This window comes from Lactuca serriola, chromosome 8, assembly GCF_051521515.1.
Source record: "Lactuca serriola cultivar US96UC23 chromosome 8, Lser_US96UC23_V15, whole genome shotgun sequence".
In the NCBI taxonomy this organism is placed as follows: domain Eukaryota; kingdom Viridiplantae; phylum Streptophyta; class Magnoliopsida; order Asterales; family Asteraceae; genus Lactuca; species Lactuca serriola.
In genome coordinates, this window is record NC_136415.1 from 335,864,201 (window position 1) to 335,888,652 (window position 24,452).

The 24,452-nt window shown below is 37.3% G+C and overlaps 3 protein-coding genes across 4 annotated transcripts; 2 read left to right on the top strand and 1 right to left on the bottom strand.

The window, feature by feature from the left end:
- The first annotated feature begins 5,768 nt into the window (after positions 1 to 5,768).
- LOC145065944 (GDSL esterase/lipase At3g62280-like) lies at positions 5,769 to 7,429 on the top strand. The gene is made up of 5 exons (XM_079013063.1): positions 5,769 to 6,108; positions 6,219 to 6,404; positions 6,480 to 6,643; positions 6,721 to 6,991; positions 7,082 to 7,429. Exons 1-5 carry the CDS (start codon positions 5,847 to 5,849, stop codon positions 7,294 to 7,296), a joined length of 1,098 nt encoding a protein of 365 aa, XP_078869189.1. The 5' UTR covers positions 5,769 to 5,846; the 3' UTR covers positions 7,297 to 7,429.
- Positions 7,430 to 14,901: 7,472 nt separating this feature from the next.
- LOC145065945 (GDSL esterase/lipase At3g62280-like) lies at positions 14,902 to 16,681 on the top strand. The gene is made up of 5 exons (XM_079013064.1): positions 14,902 to 15,431; positions 15,515 to 15,700; positions 15,774 to 15,937; positions 16,018 to 16,288; positions 16,353 to 16,681. The coding sequence occupies exons 1-5, from the start codon at positions 15,191 to 15,193 to the stop codon at positions 16,565 to 16,567; spliced, it is 1,077 nt and encodes a 358-aa protein (XP_078869190.1). The 5' UTR covers positions 14,902 to 15,190; the 3' UTR covers positions 16,568 to 16,681.
- Positions 16,682 to 17,285: 604 nt separating this feature from the next.
- Positions 17,286 to 20,515, bottom strand: LOC145065943 (shaggy-related protein kinase alpha). Of its 2 annotated transcripts, XM_079013062.1 has the most exons (14): positions 20,343 to 20,515; positions 20,040 to 20,126; positions 19,739 to 19,893; positions 19,551 to 19,643; positions 19,400 to 19,459; positions 19,043 to 19,315; positions 18,835 to 18,909; positions 18,664 to 18,720; positions 18,438 to 18,578; positions 18,283 to 18,333; positions 17,989 to 18,084; positions 17,828 to 17,911; positions 17,630 to 17,732; positions 17,286 to 17,534 (listed from the first exon to the last, which is right to left on the bottom strand). In XM_079013062.1, exons 3-14 carry the CDS (start codon positions 19,850 to 19,852, stop codon positions 17,452 to 17,454), a joined length of 1,230 nt encoding a protein of 409 aa, XP_078869188.1. In that variant the 5' UTR covers positions 19,853 to 19,893; positions 20,040 to 20,126; positions 20,343 to 20,515; the 3' UTR covers positions 17,286 to 17,451. The 2 variants fall into 2 exon arrangements, with proteins under 2 accessions (XP_078869188.1, XP_078869187.1); XM_079013061.1 differs by lacking the exon at positions 20,040 to 20,126 and having other exon boundaries at positions 20,343 to 20,514.
- Between the last annotated feature and the right edge of the window lie 3,937 nt (positions 20,516 to 24,452).

The window sequence follows — 24,452 nt, forward strand, 5'->3', positions numbered from 1 at the left end:
AGGCCCAAACTATGGCCCCTCTATTGCCTAATTTTCCAAATTGGGCCAAAACCCATTACATGGGCCTTACCATAGGCCCATTAAATATTCTAGCCCATTAGACACATGTTTGGGCTTTTATGCCCATTAAGCCTCATTGGGCCCATTAGGGTTTCAAGGCCCATTAGGGTTTTAGTCCCTTGACCAAACATCCCCAAACTAGCAATCCCAACACAACTAAGCACACCGCCACCCGACACGGCGACCGGTGGCGGCAGCCACCACCCTACGCTGGTGGTTTGGGTTCCATTTCATTATTCCATTTTTGATTACATTTTACAATGCTAAAACTTGAAATAAACACACACACACACTAACAAAATAAACACACACAGCCACCCTATGGTGGCCGGTGGTGGTAGATGGTGGCAGCCACCACCTCACGGTGGTGGTGGTGGCCTTTCCCATAGCTTTTCCGGCATGGCATCTCCCTTACAACATCACTCCACCACACACACATAGTTACATCATTTTACACACACATACATGCGAGAAGTACACATAAAACAGCCACCACCAGCGGGGGCAGGCGGTGGATGGGGTTGACAGAAACGAGAATGACAACAGCTCTTCAACCTCTCGCTTCCCCGTCAAGCACTACACTCAACAAACGAATCCTGAAGCAACATCACACACATGAGTTCCTCGCGAAGCAAGCACCCACTTAAGCCACTTCGGGTGGCAGGCGGAAAACCGAAGCACAAGGCAGCCACTCGGAGTGGCGGCGGCGACAATCGTGGCTGAAACGTCGCACCAAAAAATGGAGAAGAAGAAACAGCGACTCCGACATGCGAGAAGCAACAGCAACAGAAAGAGAGAAGGAGAGGAAAGGTGGCGAAGGGAGGATGGCGGTGATTGCACACAGTCGCTCCGGCCTCGGAGACTTCCGTTGCAGTGTCGGTCGTCGTCGGTCATCTTGGTTCTCCGGTGGCTAGGTCGGTCGGAGAAGTAAGGGAGAGTGGGGGTGGCGGCCGGTGGTGGGAGGCATAAGGGGGGAAAGAAGATGACGGCTGCTAATTCTTGAGCTAGGGTTAGGGTTTTGAACTCTTAAATACCCGTTCCATCTAAATGTTTGCCATATTGACAATAGCAGTCCCTCCCTTCACATTTTCTTTCAAAGCAAGGCCAATATTTACCATCCAAACCCTGACTCCATAAATTTCTTTCATAATAAGTCAGGATTTACTAAAAGCCCCCTATCTTAAAAATCTTTACGAAACTAATCCAGAATTTACAAACCCCCCCCCCCCCCCCCCTTGCTTGACAAATTCTTTTAAATTAAGGTCCAGCACTTACCCTTCATCCCTCAACTTCTAATTTTACGACAATTAGCCCCTCGAGACCATCCTTTGATATATAATTATTTATTTTAGGGCTACCATTTGTTCATTAATTTATTTATCTATCTAATAAATAAACAGGTGTTACAACTCTCCCCCACTTAAATTAGATTTTGTCCTCGAAATCATTCCTTATCCTTACACACCCAACCACTCTAGTAACATGGTCAACATCCCAGGGTACACCCTAGCCTTCCCAAGGTAGCTGTGACCAAGCATTGCAAAGCCTTAATATCCTCATATGAAGAAATTCCTCGCAACAAGATCACATTTACTTCGTCTGAAATCTGTTGTCTCAAGATGGTCTGAATCCTTAACATTCCACCCCTTCTGAATCATTATCGTTGAACCCAGTCCACTTATCCCTTCAATTGGCTACTCAACTTCTGATAACTCGAGGTTCCCACTATAAAACAAGATCACATACCTAATTATCTCTGCAGATCACTTGTACCTGGCCGAGGCCCAGATACTCCTAATATGAGTGACTTGTCACTCCCCAATAAACCTATTATTCCGTGTGTACTTGCAACCTAAGACACAAGTACTAGCACTTTCCAGACGCTAAAACTACTCGAACACTGAACTGCCTGAAGCAGTATGTTGCCACATGGCTGCTTTCCAAAATCTAACGAGACCTGCCTGGTCTTAATTCATTCACCAACCATCTGAAATGCTGGGCCCCGACCCGGTTGCAGAGTCAGAAGACCCACACGCAGTCGCTCCACGCGACTTCTGAATGATATCCTTGTCTGTCAATGGTTGCCATTAGTTATCTTACCACTCGGTCTGACCATCCGTCTGCGGGTGAAAGGTGGTGCTAAAATACAGACGAGTACCCAGCTAGTCATGAAACTTCTTCCAGAACCTGGAAGTGAACCGAATATCTCTGTCTGAAATCACCGATACCGGCACCCCATGCCGCGCCACCACCTCCCTGATATAGATGTTGGCCAACTTTTCAGCCGAAATGTTCTCCTGAATCGGAATAAAATGGGCGCTCTTGGTCAATCGATCGATGATGACCCAAATCGAATCCACTCCTCGCGCGGTCTTGGGAAGCTTTGTGATAAAATCCATAATAATGTCTTCCCATTTCAACTACCTTTAAGTGTTTTTAGGATTATAATTTTTTTAGTTTTTCCATCTCCTATAGAAACCATAACCTGTAAGTAAAGATTCTTGAGTTAAGCTTCATTAAAAAGTGAAAATGTAGTTATTTAGTTACCTTTTGGTCATTAATTTCTTGGATTTGGACTTTTGTTTTATCTAGGCGAACAAATTTAGGAGCAATAATATCCACATCAAGTAACCCCTTTCCCTTGTTACATCCAAAATAAGCTACACATTGATAAAAAAAAGTGTTAAACGGTTAAATGTTAATAATGTTTAAAAAGTATTTGTTTCGCCAAGTTATTTAGGCCAAAATTTTATGAAAAATAATTAAAATTTAAGTTATTACTTTCCCATTACTTCCATCAGATGTTTTTTTCCCAAATTTTCATTGTTAAGTCAGTAGTGCATTTATCTTTACAAGCTGGTGCAAACCCAACTTCTGTAGTTGGATCTCTCAGTATAAGGGTACTTGGTTGAAGCTTCTAGTTTTATTTGTTCATCAGAACCAAGGGCAAAATAGTCATTTACTCACTTTATTTAGCAAGAAAAGAAAGAAATAGATGATAGATAAGAATAAGATAATTAGTCACCTTATGTGTTTCATTATATTTGTTACATGCCAGTAACCCCATTGACTCATTGAGTAACTTCCCATTCCACAACTCCATTCCAAGGAACAAATTCATACAAAATACCTCCATAATGAACTCTAATCGGAAACAGTAATAATATATACAAAACTTAACTATAATAAGAAAACCATAGAAAGTAGGATGCTATAAAATGTGTAGCTTATGGTTGACAAAGTAGTTCTTAATTGGTTAAAGATTAAAATTGAATGTTTGCTTCAAAGAAGTAAATGACTTTGGAAACGGGTTGAATTCCATATAATTTGGATAATGATCGCTTTATTATGTTGATATCACAGGAGAATTTAGCCATTCATGATGAAGAGCTATGAACTCATGTTACTGGTCATATTCTACAAGCAATTTCTTGATTCTTCAATAGTATTCTTCAATTGTGATACATAATGAATTAAAGACTAACAATCAACCAAAGGCAATGGTAACACTATCAAACCCAACCTTGGCATCAATCATATTAGGATAAACTCGAGATATGTCAATTAGAGAGAAAAATAAGTGATATAATACTGAAAATGATAAAATGACTATAACAAACTTGTTATACTTAAATAACATGTGTGAAACTAGGAGAGATCGTATTTCTGACTAACATGTCGACCGCTTGAAGCTTGTGATGAAGACTTCGATCAATCCAAATATACGATTTTCGAGAACTGCTCTCAATCCAGATGTACGATTTTCGAGAACTACTCTCAATCCAGATGTACGAAGACACCTCTGGTGTTAGATTTGGGGAGATGAGTACGAAAATCAGTGTGAGATCAAATAAAAATTAAGATATGATACATGATTTATTACTCATTAATCGATTTTTGGATTCTACAAGGCGATGTGAAAGGGATTTGTGAAACATCGATTGATTTCTAGAGTTCTACAGCAACGATGGGTATGTTGTCGGTGATACGATCGGAGTGAAACGAAGTCGATTTATTGGTTCGTCGATTCGACATCACTGATCTAGAATCAAGGAGTGACGATTAGCAGTCGATAGAGGTAGAGGTGGCCGATTAAGGGAGGAGGCAGGCGATCGATGGATGAGGGAAGAGGGAGGCGTCTTTGATCGTCAATGAAGAACACATGAGAGAAGGATCAGACGTTGTTCTCAAAAGTATTAAATTCTGAGTTTTAGGGATGATACCTAATTTACCCTTATGATATTTGTTAAAAACCCATACAGACCATTCAGACTTCTCTTAATTACGAGATTGTAATTAAAAATCTTAGCCCTTAAAACTTTTGAGAGAGTGGTGCACTTTTAGTTCTTGGGTTCTCGGGAAACTTTGAGTTATATATATATATATATATATATATATATATATATATATATATATATATATATATATATATATATATATATATGAGAGATGAAAGTTAATTAAGAAGTTAAATAACTGCCAATTCGATTAGGCCAAACACCGCAACCTTTGACTAACCAACATAACCCTTAAAGTAGAGACCAAGTCTAGATAATACCACTTATTAACTAGGCCTGACAATTGGGTTGGGTTCGGGTTGGCGGGTCAGAATACATTGACCAAACCCAACCCATATAATATATGGGTTGGTGGGTTGGCGGGTTGAAAACATCAACCCAACCCAACCCATATAACACGTATAAGTATATGGGTTTGTGGGTCAGTGGGTCAATGGGTCGAACCCAATCCGTATAACCCATTTAATAAGCAACACATTTTAAAATGAAATTAAAAAATACAAATAAAATGAAGTCATAAAGTCTTAAACATTCAACATAAAGTCATAAACAGGAGTGACGACGACGAATGGTGTGCGACAACCGGAGGACGAGAAGACGAGTGGTGTGCGTGCGGTACTGCGACAGTCGATGACTCGATGCCTCAATCGACGGAGACACAGGAGACACGGAGTTGTGAGTTTGGAGAGTGAAGACTGAATTTCTGTTTTATTAGGGGCTTCTTAGGGGCTAGGGTACGCTAAGTCGACTCGAAAAAGTTTTGCAGTTTTGGAATTCGGAAAACGATTAAACGATAATCAAATATTCAAAACTAATAAATAATTAAATATATTTTTTAAACATTATATATATATATATATATATATATATATATATATATATATATATATATATATATATATATATATATATCAGGTTGACGGGTTGACCTGCGAACCCAAACAAGTAACCCAACCCAACCCATGAAATAAACGGGTTGGTGGGTTGACGGGTCAAAAATCTCAACCCAAACCTGTTTATTTTCGTGTTGGGTCAATGTCGGGTTACGGGTTGGGTTGAAGATTGCCACCCATATTATTAACAAAGCCTATTCCTAAAAATGTTTTATAAATCTAAGAGTATATGTAAACGCACGCCCCCTTGGCCCCTTGTTAGCTAGGCTTTGGCTCCTTAATTTTACAATATACATCCTGCAACTTGATATATTTAATTCCTCAACTGGTGGTGATCCACATGCATGCATGTTCCCTTCCTTTGTGGTTTCCTTTATATATATATATATATATATATATATATATATATATATATATATATATATATATATATATATATATATATATATATATATATATATAAGTTTCTGCGTGCAACTTGATTTTATAAATAATTCCTGAAATGATGGTCATCAACATGTGTATATATTGAGATGAAGGTTTTCAGCAAAAGATTGGAACTAGAGAGACAGATTAGGTAGTGGTTTATATATGAATGAGGATGGAGATGGATATGAAGAAGAGGCTGGTAATATTATGGGTCTGTATGGTGTTACTGTTAGGTATGTCGGGGTCCACCAGAGCAAGAGCAAGAGCAAGACCAGCTATTCGTATAATTAACTTTGGTGACTCAAATTCCGACACTGGAGGAGTGCTGGCCGGTGCAGGACTTCCCATTGGCCTTCCACACGGCATTACCTTCTTTCACAAAGGCACCGGCCGTTTTGGTGATGGTCGACTCATCATTGATTTTTTCTGTAAGTCTCTTTCTCTCTCTCTCTCATTTTATATATATATATATATATATATATATATATATATATAATCTTTATGTGGGAAATTTGATGAATTTTGATTCTTGAAACAGGTGAACATCTGAAGCTGAGCTATTTGAGCCCATATCTGGAGTCACTGGCACCAAATTTTACGAGTGGCGTAAATTTTGCAGTAGCTGGAGCCATGACTCTACCACAATTTGTACCTTTTCAGCTTGATGTTCAGGTTCGCCAATTCGTGCACTTCAAGAATCGGTCACTTGAACTCCTTTCCCTCGGTATGTATGCAATTACTTACTTTGTGCATGCATGGCTGGTTGGTTATCTGTTTTCTTTAATTTGGATGATAACAGGTTCTGGGAACTTTATCAATGAAGATGGATTCCGTAGTGCAGTTTACATGATAGATATAGGACAAAATGATCTACTGGTCGCACTATATGCAGCAAATCTCAGTTATGCCCCAGTTGCAGCCAAAATTCCATCTTTTATAGCAGAAATCAAACTAGCTGTTCAAGTGAGTATCTCTTGATTTCATTTCATCTTGTTTACTGTTTTAATTAGATGTATGATTGAAAAATATGTGAAATGCAGACGTTATACCAGTATGGTGGTAGAAAGTTCTGGATACACAACACCGGGCCACTGGGTTGTGCTCCTAAAGAGCTTGCATTACATGCACACAATGCTACCGACCTTGACAAAATTGGATGCTTCCGTGTCCACAATGATTTAGCAAAACTTTTTAACAAAGGTTTACATAAAATGTGCAAAGAGTTGAGGTCGTTATTGAAAGATGCAGTTATTGTGTATGTGGATGTGTACACCATCAAATACAATCTCTTCGCAGAGCCCTCAAAATATGGTAATAAAGCACCCCACGCCCACACCCACACACATCTTATAGTGTGCGAATGATAATGAGACTAATGGTGGTTTGTGGGTTGGTTGACAGGATTTGTAGAACCATTCAAGGCATGCTGTGGGTATGGAGGGCCTCCCAACAATTACAATGTGAAAGCCACATGCGGGCAACCGGGGTACAGCATATGCAATAATGTAACATCAGCCATCGTATGGGATGGTGTCCACTACACAGAAGCTGCAAATAGTGTAGTTGCTGCTACAATCCTCTCCAGGTCATCACTAAAACTAGAGCAGTTGACTTGATGGATGGGATATTAGACTTTAATAAAGCAATAATATGAGATTTAGTTCAGTTTTATGTATTTGAAACTAAAAGAATGCATATCTAAAGTCAAATACTTCCAGCTATTGAATTCGAATGAGATTTTTCAATTTAGAGACATACAAATTGGGACATGGGAATGGGTCTGCATGAATTTTTTCTACCTAATTAATTGTTCCACTGAGCTTTCAAATCTAGTCAGCTAAATATTGGGATCAAGAGAGGGAATGGCAAAGTGATGTAGCTGCTGTCTCTTTCTGGATTTGAGGAGGATGGTGTATGTGTGTTTTGCAATACAAGAACAATCAAACTTCAACCCAAAACACAATGTTTACCAACAATTGCAAAACTGGGCTTAAAGTGCAATGCCCTAATACTTGATTTTAATACGTATAAACAACACTCAACAACATGATAATAAAGAGAGCGTGTATAGATAAAACCCTAGAATTTGTAGTCCCCGTCAGTGGCGGAGAGCGACCTGCGAATCCAATTTCAGGGATTGTGGGTTGCATAAATCGCGTATGAATTCGGGATTTTCCGTCCAGTAGTCCAGATGTGACCTGGGATTTTAAAGGCATCATCAGTTAACAGTGTGGCTTTCGAAATAAAGCGATTGAAGATCATTATAATCTCTTCTTGGCCTAATTGACTTGTGCCAATGCTTCTGATCTCCGTCTCAGAATCAGCTCGTAAATTATAATCCTTTGATTTCAACAAATACATCATCTTATATAATTTATATAATATAATTTGTATTGATTTTATTTTATTTTTAGTTTAATGTTATTAATTTAATATAATTAAATCGAAGAAATTTAAATTTAAAGTGGAGAATCAATTATTAATTTAATATAATTAAATGAGAAATTTAAAATTTAAAATGGATAATTAATAGGTTGACAGGTGACATGATAAGGGACATATAATATATAATATTAATGATGAGTTCTAATATTATGACACTTGTCAATAGAAGAATAAATCTATTCATTTAATAGAACAGGGAGATTTGCTTATTGCGGTAGGAATAAACACTTTTTTAAAATATGTTTGGATTAGCTTATTGCGGTGGAAATAAGCAATAAACAATAAACATTTTAATTGTTTGACAAACAAAACATCTTATATGAGTAAAATGATCAATAAACATTCCCCTCGTGCTTATTAAAATCGGCTTATTTAACTTATTCCTACCGTAATAAGCTGATTTTTAAAGACTCTTATCCAAACACTTAAATTTGCTTATTGCGGTGAGATTAAGCAATAAGCAATAAACAACATATTTTTCCCTATCCAAACACCCCCTGAATATTGGATAAATGGTAAACCCTAAAATAAAAACATTAGCGGGTGTTGGGATAAGTTTCAAAATAGCTTATTAGTTTTAAAATACTTTATGTATCTAAAAAAACACATTATTCAAAAGCAGCCCACAAAATAGTAAATTGATCAGGATTGACTACGGTCAATGCAAGTTGACTATGGTTAACAGTCGAAAACTACTTTTTCGTGGCAATGTTGCGGTCCATTGGCCCATAGTATATAATGTATAATTTTTCAGATTAGGTTATTTTGACTATTATTTTTTTGGTTTTACCTACTTTTTTCTCTCAATAGAGTACCCAAAGAACAATGAGGTACATCCATTTTTTATCAAAATTTTACCATATTGTTGATTAGGAGTAGTTTTATATATTGGGCTAATTATTTAAAATATACATACACACACACACACACACACACACACATATATATATATATATATATATATATATATATATATATATATATATATATATATATATTAAAACCGTAGGTTTCATACGAAACCTACGATGTACAAGTGTACAATGCATAGATTGTACAGTGTGGACTTATACACCGTAGGTTTCGTATGAATGCTATGGTTTTATTTTATTTTTTTTGTTTTTTGTTTTTTCTTTTTTATTTTTTGTAACCTCGTATGTAACACCCAAAAATTTCAAGCAAATTTAAACTTTTAAAAACACATCAAATTCATCAAACATTACAACTATGTTTTCAAAATATTATTTATCAGAGTATATCCCAGAAACATAAACATAAAGTGAGGAGCTAGCTGTACGATCATGCATTCACCTTGCCACGATCCCCTGAGGTACCTGAAACAATAAACTGAAACTGTAAGCCCGAAAGCTTAGTGAGTTACCCCCAAAATATTGATACTCATACAGTCCACACAATCATATAATAAACTGAACAGATCAGCACATAACGGGTCCACAGCCATACAGACTGTAATACCCATGAGCCCACAGTACGAGTCTCCCTTAGCCCGTAACTGGAATGCTCCCGAGCCCACAGTACGAGTCTCCCTTAGCCCGTAACAGGAATGCTCCTAGGGTTTGTTGGCTACCGCACGAAGCAGTACAACCTTAACCCATCCCATATAACAAACACATAAATCATAAGAATCGAGCATGTAATAATCTTATAGCATCATAGGTAGTCCTACAGACCTACCTAACAGGCATAACCACTAGCATGCAACACTAAGTCGTAATCAGCATCTAACACAGCTCAAGATAACATATCAAATAGGTCGGCCTTGGTGCCTTAGACCCCTTAGTATAGTGAGGATAACTCACCTTGCTAGAGAGTCGAAAATGTTGTATCAAATGTTTCCCAACCTTGTTCCCGAACACCAACCTAACCAGATCCACCATAAATTCCAATTACCCAAACTGCCCTCATAAGGCTCTGGTCCCCTCTGGTCAAACTTAACAGTCAACAGTTAACTAATTATGTTGACCTGACTCGTCGAGTACAGCATCACACTCGTCGAGTCCATAGCATTCTATTAATCCGATTAAACTCATCAAACTTGCCGAGTCATCCGTAAGACCCGTCGAGTTTAGTTACGACTCAGAACTCAGAAACCCTAGCATGACTCGTCGAGTCAGATCATCCAACTCGTCGAGTTCACACAACCTAATCCATAATCCATCGATTTAGAGTTAATCAATCGTTCCAGGATGTAGATCGAGGTTCCTAGGTGTAGTAGAAACGTAAAGTTGCTACCTTTACGTACTTGCATGGCTATGGAATCTCAAAAGGCAATAAACAAGCATGAAATGGGGTTTAACTCACAAAAGGGAAGTTTATTCATTTCCATAACTTGACTCTATGAATCTATGATCAAAGAGGAGTCCAGATCTGAAGTGGCAACTTCAGATCCAACTCCTCCACCTCAAAAGGCTCCCTAATATGGAAAAAGCCCCAAATCTTCATCCACATGAGATCTAGAAAGGATTTGAGTCAAGAAAACGAATTGATACCTCCAAATGAAACTAGAGAGGACAAGTTGAGATTCACACAAGCTCTCTTGTTGCTACCTTCTTATCTTCAAGTCCTCTCCACCAAATCTACTTTCCAAGCCTTGAAATCCTCACAAAACGGCACACACTCGTTTAGGGTTTTTGCTGGACTCTCTAGAGGTTGTGGAGAGTCACAAGGATGCTAATGATCCTTTAAATAGGGTGCCAAACCCGAAGAATTAGGGTTTCCTCCCAATCCCATGGTGTTTTATCACCAGTGATGACCTTGATTGGTTGAAGATCAATGTTCAATTTTGATAACAAGCCATTTGTTGTTTCTAATTAAATTTTCTCTTAAGTATGCAACATGTTATAATCCTATTCTCAAGAAACTTTTGAAATCTTCCAATCATTTTTTCATTTGGGTGGATCTTTGTTTCTTCTAAATGTTGGTTGCCATCTTTCATTGCCATAAGCATATCCAATTCCTGCTCCTTATAACAAATCTTAAATAAATGACTTCCTTGAATTTGCAATCAGGGTAAAATTATTGGATTTAATTTCAATTCTATAACTACTTATTTGACGATAAAATGATGAATATTGTGAAATTGTTAATGAGTTAAGTCAAAAAAAATTGGGTTAGTGCATTTAGACACTAACACTTTTACAAAATTTTCCATTCCTTTCTTCTTTATTCCTCCCAACTCATTTCATGTTAAAAGTGATGAATATTGTGAAATTTGTTTAGAATAGAACATAACTTATGTATACAACACTTTATAGATAGACATTGTTACCCATTCAGTCACTTTATCTATACATGAAAAAAAGAAGCAAAATGTAACACCTTGTTTCCTTTTTCAATTCAGGGTCGTCATTCGAAGTTCGATTATGAAAAAGATTTGGGCTTGAAAGGAAGGAAGTTTTAGACCTTAATAAAGGTTGATAATGTCGTTTTCGAAGGCCAAACCCTTTGATTTGTGTGTTGGACCAAAGGGTTGAAGGAAAAAAGCTATAAATTAGGTTTCTCGCAAGGGTTATGGTGTTAAATCAGTTTGTGGTAAGTCAAAATCAACTATATAAGATTTAGGGTTTTTTAATACCTTTCCGTGCATATAAAGAACGCTGAAAATGGAGTTAGGACGAAGAAATTATGGCTGTTAGAAGTTAAGATGGATATGAGAATTGGTCCGTACGCAGGGCGTACATGGCATGTACGCTGGGTGTAACAATTGCGACTTTTGGAACCGATTGTTATTGAATATAATAGACTTAATAAACTACACACACACACACACACACATATATATATATATATATATATATATATATATATATATATATATATATATATATATATGCGACATGTTGAGCTAGCAAGGAAGCTACAGGCTGAGCTAGCAAGGAAGCATCAGGCAGGGCTGGCAAGGAATCGCCAGACAGGGCTGACATGAGAGCGCCAGGCAAGGCTAGCGCACCAGAGCTGTCTGGACCATGATAATGGGCCTAATATCATCAAGTCCCCCAATCCAATGTTATTGGTATGCGGCCAATGACATTGGAATAGACTCAGTCACATAAATTGTGTGTTGTCAAGTCCCCCTAGTCCAATGCGATTAGATTGCTGACATTCGGGTCAGACTAGACAAAGAAGCAATGCATCAAAGAATAAAAAGACGACTGAACCTGCCTACGAGATTCGTGGTGTTGCGATGAGCCAAGCATGGGCTGGATTAGTGATATTTCCTTGTTAAGAGTATGATATGGTCGGTGTGATGAAGTGTAACTGTTGTTGTGATCATGCAAAGCAAGGCTTCTAATAATTCTATGCAGATCGGGTCTGCTATGCCACATGGGTGTCAATATGATATATTATTATTCCTGCAATACAAACCTTTAAGCATATAAATATTTTTATTTTCCTTTAAAAAGAATTAATTGAATTTAATTATCATATTATTCATACGTTTAACTATTTTAGCATAGTTAATTATTAGCTAACAGACGTTTTTTAATTTTACTTTGAAAAGTTTAAGTATTAATCAAGGAATATATTCAAATTTTGATAAAACTAGGTAACTTTTTTTAAAATTTAAATATAAAAAGTTTATATCGAACCAATATAAAATTTACCGTACGTAAAGCTAAAAATATGTTTAAATTTTGGATGTATAATATAAGTCCAGTAAAACTTATATTAGTTTGATATAAACTTTTGACATTTAAATTTTGACAAAATTGCAAAAATGGTCCCTGTGGTATGCATTTTTTGGGGTTTTAGTCCAAACCTTGACTTTTTTGGTTTCGTGGTCCTTCTAAGCTAGTTTCATTACGTTTTTGGTCCTTCTGAATAGTGAAATGACTGTAATACCCTTGGGTTATTTATTTTTCATTTCTTTCACTTTTTAAAAATCTACATACTTATTTATTTATTTAACTATTTAAAAAAAGTAAAAGTCTCTCTCTCTCTCTCTCTCTCTCTCTTCATTTTTTTATTTTCTTTTTCTTTTTGGTCTTCCTCCCTTAAACTCGCAAACCTCATTCTTGATACTTAAATCCAAGAGAACCCAAATCAATAATCAATAGACTAAAACCCAATTGATTTCATTGTTTCCCCCACTGTGAGTTTATGATGGTGGATTAAACACCCTCCTGGAAAACGCTACTTAATTCGACGATCAGTGCAGATTCAAACTAAACAAACTCTGATTTCAAATCTACACTCCAAAAGCAAGTTGAACTTGGGTACTAGAGTTTAGACCCACCAATCCTTGTAACTTTATTGTTTATGGATATTGGGGTTGTTGTTGAAGGAGACAAAGCTCCATTTAGCCCAGAAGAACGAGCTAAAAGAACTATAGATGATCGGAAAAACACACACACACACATACACGTACACACCAACCTGCACCGCCGTCGCTCCCGCTGGTCCGCTGTAACATCCCCGTCGACCACCCCTCGTTACTACTCTCGCTTTTGTTTCTCCGTTTCAGTTACTCCGATGGTGAACTACACCAAGATCTTGCAATGGGAAATCGCCATCAAATCTAGGTTACAAGTGGCGGCTCTAATGTAAGTTCAGATTCAAACTAAACAAAAAACTCTGATTTGGAATCTACACTCTGATTTAGTACACATCAGTGTTGCTGGTAATACAACATCAAAAAATAGCTCTGGTGACCTTGGGATTGTTGATGTCGGAGAAAGAATGGGTGAGATGGATTCTCGTGCATAGCAGACAACAAAGATGGAGGAGAGTGTGGTAATGGTGGTGGTTCGCCGGAAAACAAGCACATGAAGAAGAGTAAGGCTTCACGAGATTGTGGATTAGATGGGTGAAGTTTAAGATAAACAAGATGGGTTAGGCCATCTCCAATGGATTAAACCCATGGAGAGTGGTATGAAATGCCAAGTAGGAAAGAGAATGTATACATTCATTTAAATTCTTAAAAAATTAATAAATTTCCTTTACAAATCCATTGAACCGTTGCATGCCACTCTCTCTCCTCTTTATTATATTCATATTTATTCCATTAAACTCCCATACAACTCCCATTGTGGATGACCTTAGGGAAGAAGAAGTGGGGTGGGTGGGTGTTCTTTTGACTTTTTCTTTGGAGAGAGAGAGAGAGAGAGAGAGAGAGAGAGAGACTTTTATTTTTTTTTAATTAGTTAAATAAATAAATAAATATTTAGATTTTTAAAAAATGAAAGAAATGAAAAATAAATAACCCAAGGGTATTACAGTCATTTCACTATTCAGAGGGACCAAAAACACAATGAAACTAGTTCAAAAAGACCACGAAGCCAAAAAAATCAATGTTTGGACTAAAACCCCTCAAAAAATGCATACCACAGGGACTATTTTTGTAATTTTATCTTAAATTTTTAGAAAACTATTTACTTTTATCAAATTTTGAATATATATATATATATATATATATATATATATATATATATATATATATATATATATATATATATATTTGTTTATAACTTAAGGTTTTTTTTGCAAAATATTTAGAAATTTATGGGTTTTTTCGCAAAAAATAATTCACGGTAACCTGAAAACCTTCTATTATAGATCAAAAGGGAAAAACCGACAAACAAATGAAAAATTTACGTCATAAACAAACCAAAAATCTGTTAAAGGGTAAAACCGACATTTTCTGTTAAACTTAAAGTTTTTTATAACATTATCTCAAAAACAAACTAGTATTATTTTCAGGTTTTTTTTCCGTTAAATTGACTAGGAAAGAAGTTGTTAAGAACGAGGGAGCATGGGGAGAAAATGATGTGAGGGAGAGTAGTCTAAGTAGTCAGAGACGGGTCTTTAAATATTAATTTAAAGGAAGCGTCAACGTGAAAAACAGCTAGCAAGGTCCAAGGAGAAAAGAATAACCATATTTCAGGAATTATAAAACCAAGTTGCAGTAATCTATGCTTATGAAATCACAAGGGAACAAATGGATGACGACGTCCAATTTAGGTTTTTTAAATATCAAGTTGCAGATTGCAGCGCAGGTGTACTAATAGAGAATGATTTTGTACGAGATTGCAGTATAGTAGGAGAATGAGTTTCAACAGGGTGAATATGATTTTGTGGCTCCTATGGGTCTGGATGGTGTTTGGTATCTCGGCTTCCACAAGAGCAAGACCAGATATGCTTGTAATTAACTTTGGTGATGCAAACTCCGACACTGGAGGAGTGCTGGCCGGTGCAGGACTTCCCATTGGCCTTCCACACGGCATTACCTTCTTTCACAGAGGCACTGGTCGTTTCGGTGACGGTCGACTCATCCTTGACTTTATCTGTCAGTCCTCTCTCTCTCTCTCTCTCTCTCTCTCTCTCTCTCTCTTTAATCTCTCTGCTCTTCCTGATTCTTCTTTTCAACAGGTGAGCATCTGAAGCTGGGTTATTTGAGCCCATATCTGGAATCGCTGGCACCAAATTTCACAAGTGGGGTAAATTTTGCAGTAGCTGGAGCCATGATTCTACCACAGTTTGTTCCTTTTCATCTTGATATTCAAGTTCGGCAGTTCCTGCACTTCAAGAATCGTTCCCTTCAACTCCTCTCATTGGGTATGTAATATGTAATATGTACGTTCTTCCGTACCAGTCATCATTAATTAATCTGTCGTACTACTGACAACAGGTTCTGGGGAGTTTATCAATGAAGATGAATTCCATAAGGCGCTTTACATGATAGATGTTGGACAAAATGATCTGCTTGAAGCACTGTATGCATCAAACCTTACTTACGCACCAGTTGCAGCCCAAATTCCATCTTTTATAGCTGAAACCAAACTAGCTGTTCAAGTAAGCATCTCTTGATTTCATTTCGTCTTTGATACAAATGTATTTTACGATGAATGAAGAAGCTTTTGTGTGGAACCTAGAATTTATACCAGTCTGGTGGGAGAAAGTTTTGGGTATATAGCACTGGGCCACAGGGCTGTGCTCCTAAAGAGCTTGCATTACATGCACACAATGATACCGACCTTGACAGGATTGGATGCTTTCGTGTCCACAATGATTTGGCCAAACTGTTTAACAAAGGGTTACGCAGCATGTGCAAAGAGTTGAGATCAGAACTGAAAGATGCAGCCATCCTTTATGTGGATGTTTACACCATCAAATACAATCTGTTTGCCAAGGCTTCAGAATTTGGTAGGTAAAGGTGATCAATTAATATTGGAATTCATTTGTTAATTAATTAATGGATGATGCACAGGATTCGTGGAACCATTCAAGGCGTGCTGTGGGTATGGTGGGCCTCCCAATAATTACAATGTGAAAGCAACATGCGGGCAGCCGGGATACAACATGTGCAATAACGTAACATCAGCCATCGTATGGGATGGTGTCCACTACACAGAAGCTGCAAATAGGATTGTTGCTGCCAAAATCCTGTCCATGCCATCACTAGAGGGGTTTTGGTCGACCTGATTCTGCCACATAAATGGTCCAAGTCTGAATGAGTTGGATGAAAAAACTGTAATTTGATTAAGGTCTTGCAGTTGATAATGTTGTATGATGAATTTTAACTTATGGTTTTGTGGATTTGGGAGCAATTTTGACGGTTTTAAACACAATGCGGAGTCACTCACTAATTCATCCATCCCTCCATCTATAAATAAGAAATATATATATATACCTCTCTACAACATTGTTGCAAGTTTTACCACTGATTCTATTCAACAAATGTATATAATATTTTCCAAATTACCCTTGATATTAATCTTGACTATTTTCACATTCATTTGTTTGTCAAGAATCCACATCCTTTTGCATCCATTCAATCAATAAACCCTGGCATCTGATAATCAAAACACAGCTAGTAATTAAACCTCACAAACACATCCCTTCCTTTCTTTTTACAACCTTTCAGTTGAACAATGCAATTCACGTAACAGCCATTGTAACAACAAAACCAACTTCCTTTTATAAAATACAATCAATTAATGAGAGAGAGATCAGAGACTTTATTACACCAGCTGGGGAAGCTTTACATACCTCCAAACTATGTATTCCACTCGTGTGTGTGTGTGTGTGTGTATATATATATATATATATATATATATATATATATATATATATATATATATATATATATATATATATATAGAGAGAGAGAGAGAGAGAGAGAGAGAGCAGTTGCACTGAATGAAAACGAATATAGGGGGTTACATTTACTTTTTACTTTGCACAAGGAGGGTCAGCATAGCATATAGCATATTGATATTGGATAGCATTTAGGTTTTACATCTCTAGACAGCAGGCACACAACTACAAATGAAGAAACATACGTATCCTTCCTTTTTGTGTTTTTTTTACAGACCAAGGAATGCACAATGCTTCCTGGCATGCTCAGGGACCAACTTGGTAACCATCTCCACAGGCACCCCTTTAAGCTCTACAAAAACCACAAACATCCTTTTCAGTTCAGTACAGTTTTTTCTCTTTTTTTTAAATAAAAATCAAAATCAAACAGAACCAAATTGTTATTACCATGGGGCTTGAAATTGAAAAGTGGTGGAAGGAAACGCCCATTTGGCAGCCTAGCAGCAGGATCACGTAACTCATCAAAGAACGGATGGATCATTGCCTCCAACTGTAAGTAAATACAACAATAACGATCTCTACTTAGCAATTAGTATTATTATCTCGAGAATATTTAATATTTAGAATAGAATAGATGCAACTCACAGCAGTGCTTCGAAGATTTGGGGAGTACTGCAGGAGCCTGGAGACAAGATCAACAGCTTCTGGAGGCATCCGCTTATGGAATATCTGAGAATATTATTGAATTTGTATGTATGTTTTAGGCCATGCCAGGGATTGTGACATCAAATTAATTACCTACCTACCTTATGCCATGGGTGAGCTTTAATCTGGGGAAATTTGTATTCTGTATAGTTGGGGTTCATGCACTTTATCTCCTCCCTTGTTGGGGTACCCAAAACCTATCACCAAACAGAAAAATAATGGTTTTAAAACCAACTGTTTCTGAGTCATATCATATACATATAATACACATTTGATGTTGTTGCAAGGCGAAAAATGTGTCTTTCACCTCAGTTTAGTTTACATAATATAATCCCCACACAAATCCCAATAACAAATATCAAAGAAGAATCATTTCGAAAACCACAAGTACGTACCTTTATGATTTCCACTAGCTGGTCAACTCCACTCTCACCAGGGAAAAGAGGCTGAAATTACAAGAGAGTCATGCTTTCAGGTCATACAAATACGATGTTTATTAAATCCATTAAATAAAAATAGTTCTTGAATTGAATCTGAAAGACCCTCCCACCTGTCCAAGCAGCAATTCTGCCAAAACACATCCACCAGACCAGATATCTATTGCGGTGGTGTACTCAGTTGCCCCAAAAATTAGTTCAGGTGCTCGATAATACCTCGAACAAATATAAGAAATGTTTGGCTCTCCTTTTACCTATCAAAAACACATCAAATGTAATGCAACACAAAGATCAACCTAAAAACATATCATATCTTATGATATAAACATTGGCACATACCAAAACTTTTGCACTTCCAAAATCGCATAGCTTCACCTGATGGGTATGTGGGTTTACCTGTTAGAGTTAAGGAGAAACATATATAGACACTTCAGTTATCTACACAAAATGATGAAATAAATCTACAATCAACCTGAACCAAATTGCTCTCAAACATGTAGAGAAGCGTACCAATAGATTTTGAGGCTTGATGTCCCTGTGACACACTCCAATACTACCATGAATGTAGGCCAGGGCTCTGAAAATCTGCAGCAGCATATAATCAAAGAAAATGGATTAGCGATCATACAAATACACGGTCAGAAATCTAGTAGTGTACGAGGTTGTGATAACTGAAGTTCAACATTAAAAGATTCAAAAGAAGAAAGTGTTATGTTACCTGATAACTGTATAGTTTCACATAAATCATGGGCATCCTTTGATTCATCTTGTTGTAGTGTTTAATAACGCGATGCACGGTCTCAGGGACATACTCTAATACAAGGTTAAGATAGAGTTCCTCCTTTTCTGTGGTTGAAAAGAAACAATGCTTCAAGGCAACAACATTTGGGTGATCCAATATGCGCATGGTTTGTAGCTCTCGGTTCTTATACCTCTTGTCCTGTAGAACCTTTTTAATGGCAACAGCTTCTCCGGTTTCTAAGCATTTCGCCTGGAATTGGAATCCAATGCTTTAGGTTCACTCTAATAACTAACAAGCCAAAAAAAAAAAAAAAAAAAAAAAAGTAAAAGTCACCTGAAACACAACTCCAAATGATCCATGCCCAACAACGCGCTCGGCCATGTAACTAATTGTCTGAAGTAAATGTTGGAAACAACAATTGGATCACTCGGTCTTAATTAATAATTAGTATTTAGTAGTAGTAAGGGAAGGGTATTAAAGTTACCTGTTTTGGCTGACCATTCCTACCACCAATGGTTGTCACGATTATATGCCCTGTCTCTGCCCCATTGCCATCAACTATTGCAGGCTCCATTTCCTAATTAATGGTGAGAATCGAGAAATGAAATTTATTGATTGATGGTATAGTAATAGTAGTATCCTAACAACAAGAAACTACTCTAAGAGACTAACCCTGTCATCCCTAATTTTCATGTCATTCATCTCATCAGGCAACTTTTCAGCGGCAACTGTATTTCCACTGGGTTCTTTTACTCCAGATGCAGGTACCACACTTACCGACGCCATGGGTGGGGTGTGTTATGTAAAGTTAGGCAAGGAAAAAGGTCCTGCATACAGGAAGCACGGACTTGTCAAACAGAAAACCAAGTCATTCAAGAGTATCGATTACAATTTACATGCGAAATTTTTAGATTTAACTAGCGCTAAACAGCTGAAGAAGTATAACAGTATATGAATGAGGAATCTAGTCTACCTCAGCGGTTGAAATGTGACCAAGTAAGTAACTAAAACCCAAAGACCACAGCAACCAATAATGAAAACAAATACCAACTAGGTAGACCTGTCCCAGGTAAAGCAATTTATTTTCCAAAGATGAATATAAAATAGATCTCAGAGAAATTTTCAGCATATACAATTATAACTAAAAGAGGAATTTCGAAACATATAGAATTAAAGTCGTAATAAGAGATGAGGATCTGGAACAAAATAGACAACAAGGAATTGGTATATGGTAGCAATTGAGATACAGATAGATACGAAGATGAAAAGAAGGTACCTTTGAGAGGTAACAGGCGTATGCAAGAAGAAGAAGAAGTAAAAAGTGTGGGTGTGTGGATGAAGATTGAAGAGGTAAATGATTTTGGAGAGAGAGAGAGAGAGAGAGAGAGAGAGAGAGAGAGTTGAACAATAATCAATCATACATGTCAATGCCATTGGCTGCCGATTGCCATCATCCTTTTGACCGTTCAAACTCGCATACTCTCTTTAATCGAACTTCCAACTAATATAATATAATATTTATTATTAATTTATTAGTCAAAAATGATGGTCCGATTCTCAATTTGCACATGCATTCTTATTTTTTTTTTTATCTTATTTTTTTTAAATGACTAATGCATTAGAAAGAAACCCAACCCAAGCAAGTGACATCCTTAGAAACAAGAGAATGGGGAAAACACCAATTAGACTCGTTACAAATCTTCAAATTACCCGTGTGAATAGCCCAAAAGAAAACAAAAGAAATGACTTCATCCAAGACCCACAAAAGCGGAAAATGCATGCTTGTTAAAAACTCTATCGTTTCTGGCTTTCCAAATACTCCACAGAATGCCATAAATGATCATAGTAAGAATTAACTTCTTTTTCAAACATCTACCCCAATGATTCACAAACTCCAAAAGATCCTTGGTGTTAGGGTAGGGAGAAAGCAAAACACCACACCAAGTGCTAATCCAAGATTGCACCTAAGTAGCAAACAATCATGAGACCAGTATATGGTCAACATCCTCGAGATCACCACAACGACCACACGTTGTCGACAGAACCGACATACCATGGGAGGAAAGAGCCTTAGCAGAGGGAATCTTGTCCTGGATCGCCTTCCAAACAAAACCCAACACTTTTATAGGAATTTCTTTACGCCACATAACAACCAGGATGGACTTAGCAAAGGGATTTTGATCGATCTTCTCTCTAAGGGACTCCACCTGGTACAAATCATCAGAAGTAAGAGCGCATCTCCACATTTCTCTACTTCGATCATGATTGTCATGTTGCAATTTGAAAATATCAATATATATATATATATATATATATATATATATATATATATATATATATATATATATATATATATGATCAATTTTTTCAATATCTTTTTACGTTGAGAGCATAGATCGAACCAACTCCGAGACCGCCTTTGTCTTTGGGCGCCACAACCTTTTCCCAAGATACCCAATGAATATTCATTTTTTCATATGTACCTCCCCAAAGGAAGCACATCTTGATCTTCTCAAGCGAATCGAGGACCCCATGAGGGGCTTTGAAAAGGGATAGATAAAATATGGGTAGATTCCAAAGAACATATTGATGGGTTTTATGCATAAGAACAATCCTATGTGCTCATACAAACCCTAATGCTTGGATCTATGTTTCTCTATTGTACATGCTTTGAATCCAAGACTTACAAACCTAGATCTATCATATATAATTCGAAATTATCACAAAAAAACAGATCTAAGTGGTTTACCTCTTTCAAGTAGCTTGAATCCTTGTAATCTTCTTGATCTTGAGCTTAGAGTCACAATTGTAACTCCTCTAATGGTTCACAAACCCCACAAGCAAGAAGGCAATATGAGAGAGGGTGAGAGATGCTAAAAATCGGCCCTAGGGTTCCCTTGGAATGAAGTGTAGCCGATTTCCATAGCCTAAGGGTCATATTTATACTTGCAGGCTACTAGGGTTTCAGTCTAAACCCTAATGGACAGCTTAGCCACCAAGCAGCCCAAAGAACCTTCTGGAATAAGGCCATGGACGAAAATATGATGGATCCCCATCATAATTTCGTTCCCCCTTAAGTCCATTAGGTTTCCTTAACCCAAAACTCAACTATCATACATTTGACAGTTTATACCCCTTTATTTAATTAATCTCTTTTAGTCACCAAATTAATTCCTAATTAATTTATGACTAATACTAATTAAATAAATATGATTTCTCCTTTAATATATTATTCTTATAATATATTAACAAACCATAATATTCTCTCTCTCTCCTTAAATTACCTTGTCAAGTTGCTTTGGAGAAGGCAACCCAAAAGGACCATGCACAACCGGGTCAAGTACATACCAAATATAGTTACGGGCTTAGATGCTAATCCAACAGTCTCCCACTTGGATAAGTCTAGTAACTATATCTCACATCCGACTTCAAAATCCGATTAGCAATCGTAGTTCTTATACTTCGTTGTCAACTCTGATCAACTTGTCCTTCAGATAAGGGATCGTATAATCCTCTGTTCTAGATATCATGCTGACAATGCTTATCGTCCAACATTTGTTCCTTGATTTCTGATTTGTTTGACATAGAATTTAGTGGAACACATCAACTTCATTCTGACCGGGCCTGACACATAAGTCAAACCAACTCATCAAGTGGCCAAGATATCACCTTTATTCTCATAGAATAAAAGGAACAGATCAACTTCGACTCATATGCATCTATTATTTACTAATTGAATCATGAACAACAATGTGTTTTATAACATCAAGTTACTGACGCGTTTACACATCATCAATGCATAACCACCCAGCAAACAACAACCATATCTCTAAGTTTTAAGACTATATGATATTATCGCTTTGCGATCACTTAAGGTAAAACACCACGAAGTGATACCAGCAAACTCGGGTTTATTCCAATGCTCAAATCATATTCATAAGCATTCATGAACTTTGCAGCAAACCTTTGCTATGCCCAAAACCTTTTAGACAATCTACAACCAATTCATGACCGTCTTCATTCATATCTACTTCCAAAATATAACCGACTATGGACTGTTTGAATAATCCTATCATTCAGGAAGTCAAAACATGCAAAATTGAAACAATAGATAAATAACCAACACAAGATAGTAACTTTACTCATAAATAACACAACTTTATTTATTCATCAAATGTCAAGTACAAACTATCTATTATACGTTTCCTATCTAATCCAAACTTATATCATCCTTCAGCCCAATGCTCGTAGCGTGCTGCAAGTGTTTAACCCTACTCAGTCCCTTCGTAAGGGGATCTGCTGGGTTTTCTTCTGATGATACCCTCTTCACAACGAGGAGTCCCTCTTCTACCCGATGTCTGATAAAATGGTATTTTCTGTCGATATGTCGAGATCTACCATGATCTCTTTGTTCCTTGGTTAAGGCAACCGCTCCTTCATTATCAAAGAAAATTTCCATCGCTCCTTTATGGATGACATAACTCCAAGGTCTCCAATGAAGTTCTTCAACCATATAGCCTCCTTTGATGCTTCGCTTGCTGCAATGTACTCTGATTTGCACGTTGAATCAGCCACGGTCTCCTGCTTGGAACTTTTCCAAGTCTCTGCTCCTCCATTTAGGGTAAAGACCAAGTCCGACTGCGATCGGTAATTATCCCAATCCGTCTGAAAACTAGCGTCACTGTACCCTCGTACCCTTAATTCATCACTCCCACCGAGGACTAGAAACCATTCCTTGGTCCTTCGTAGGTACTTAAGAATATTCTTAACTGCAATCCAATGAGCTCTACCAGGATTCCCTTGATATCTGCTGACCATGCTCAAAGAGAAGGCCACATCAGGGCGAGTACAAGTCATAGCGTACATGATAGAGCCTATTGTGGAAGCGTAAGGTACTCGACTCATATCATCTATCTCTGCTTCTATACTCGGGCTCTGAGTCTTACTCAACTTGGTATTGCTTTAGATTGGCAACTCCCATTTCTTGGAATATTCCATACTAAAACGCTTTAGTACCTTATCCAAGTATGTATCCTGACTGAGTCCTATCAGTCTCTTTTCCCTGATTCTTACTATCTTTATTCCCAGAATATAAGCAGCCTCTCCGAGGTCCTTCATAGCGAAACATTACCCAAGCTAGGACTTGACCTCCTGCAAGGTTGGGACATCATTTCCTAAGAGCAGTATGTCGTCGACATACAATACGACGAAGCTCACTATACTCCCACTGGCTTTGACATATACACAAGATTCATCTTCGCTTCGCAGAAAGCCAAACTCTTTAACTTTCTCGTCAAAACAAAGATTCCATTTGTGAGACGCTTGTTTCACTCCATAAATGGATTTCTCAAGCTTGCACACTCTATTTGGATGCTTCGCATCGACA

Coding starts and splice junctions, on each gene's coding strand:
- LOC145065944 (XM_079013063.1), top strand. CDS start 5,847: ATGAGGATGGAGATGGATATGAAGAAGAGGCTGGTAATATTATGGGTC. Junction 6,405..6,479: donor ACTTGAACTCCTTTCCCTCG/GTATGTATGCAA, acceptor GGATGATAACAG/GTTCTGGGAACTTTATCAAT. Junction 6,992..7,081: donor CGCAGAGCCCTCAAAATATG/GTAATAAAGCAC, acceptor GTTGGTTGACAG/GATTTGTAGAACCATTCAAG.
- LOC145065945 (XM_079013064.1), top strand. CDS start 15,191: ATGAGTTTCAACAGGGTGAATATGATTTTGTGGCTCCTATGGGTCTGG. Junction 15,432..15,514: donor ACTCATCCTTGACTTTATCT/GTCAGTCCTCTC, acceptor TCTTTTCAACAG/GTGAGCATCTGAAGCTGGGT. Junction 16,289..16,352: donor TGCCAAGGCTTCAGAATTTG/GTAGGTAAAGGT, acceptor GATGATGCACAG/GATTCGTGGAACCATTCAAG.
- LOC145065943 (XM_079013062.1), bottom strand. CDS start 19,852: ATGGCGTCGGTAAGTGTGGTACCTGCATCTGGAGTAAAAGAACCCAGT. Junction 19,644..19,738: donor TGAAAATTAGGGATGACAGG/GTTAGTCTCTTA, acceptor ACCATTAATTAG/GAAATGGAGCCTGCAATAGT. Junction 18,085..18,282: donor AGCTAGTGGAAATCATAAAG/GTACGTACTTGT, acceptor GTTTGGTGATAG/GTTTTGGGTACCCCAACAAG.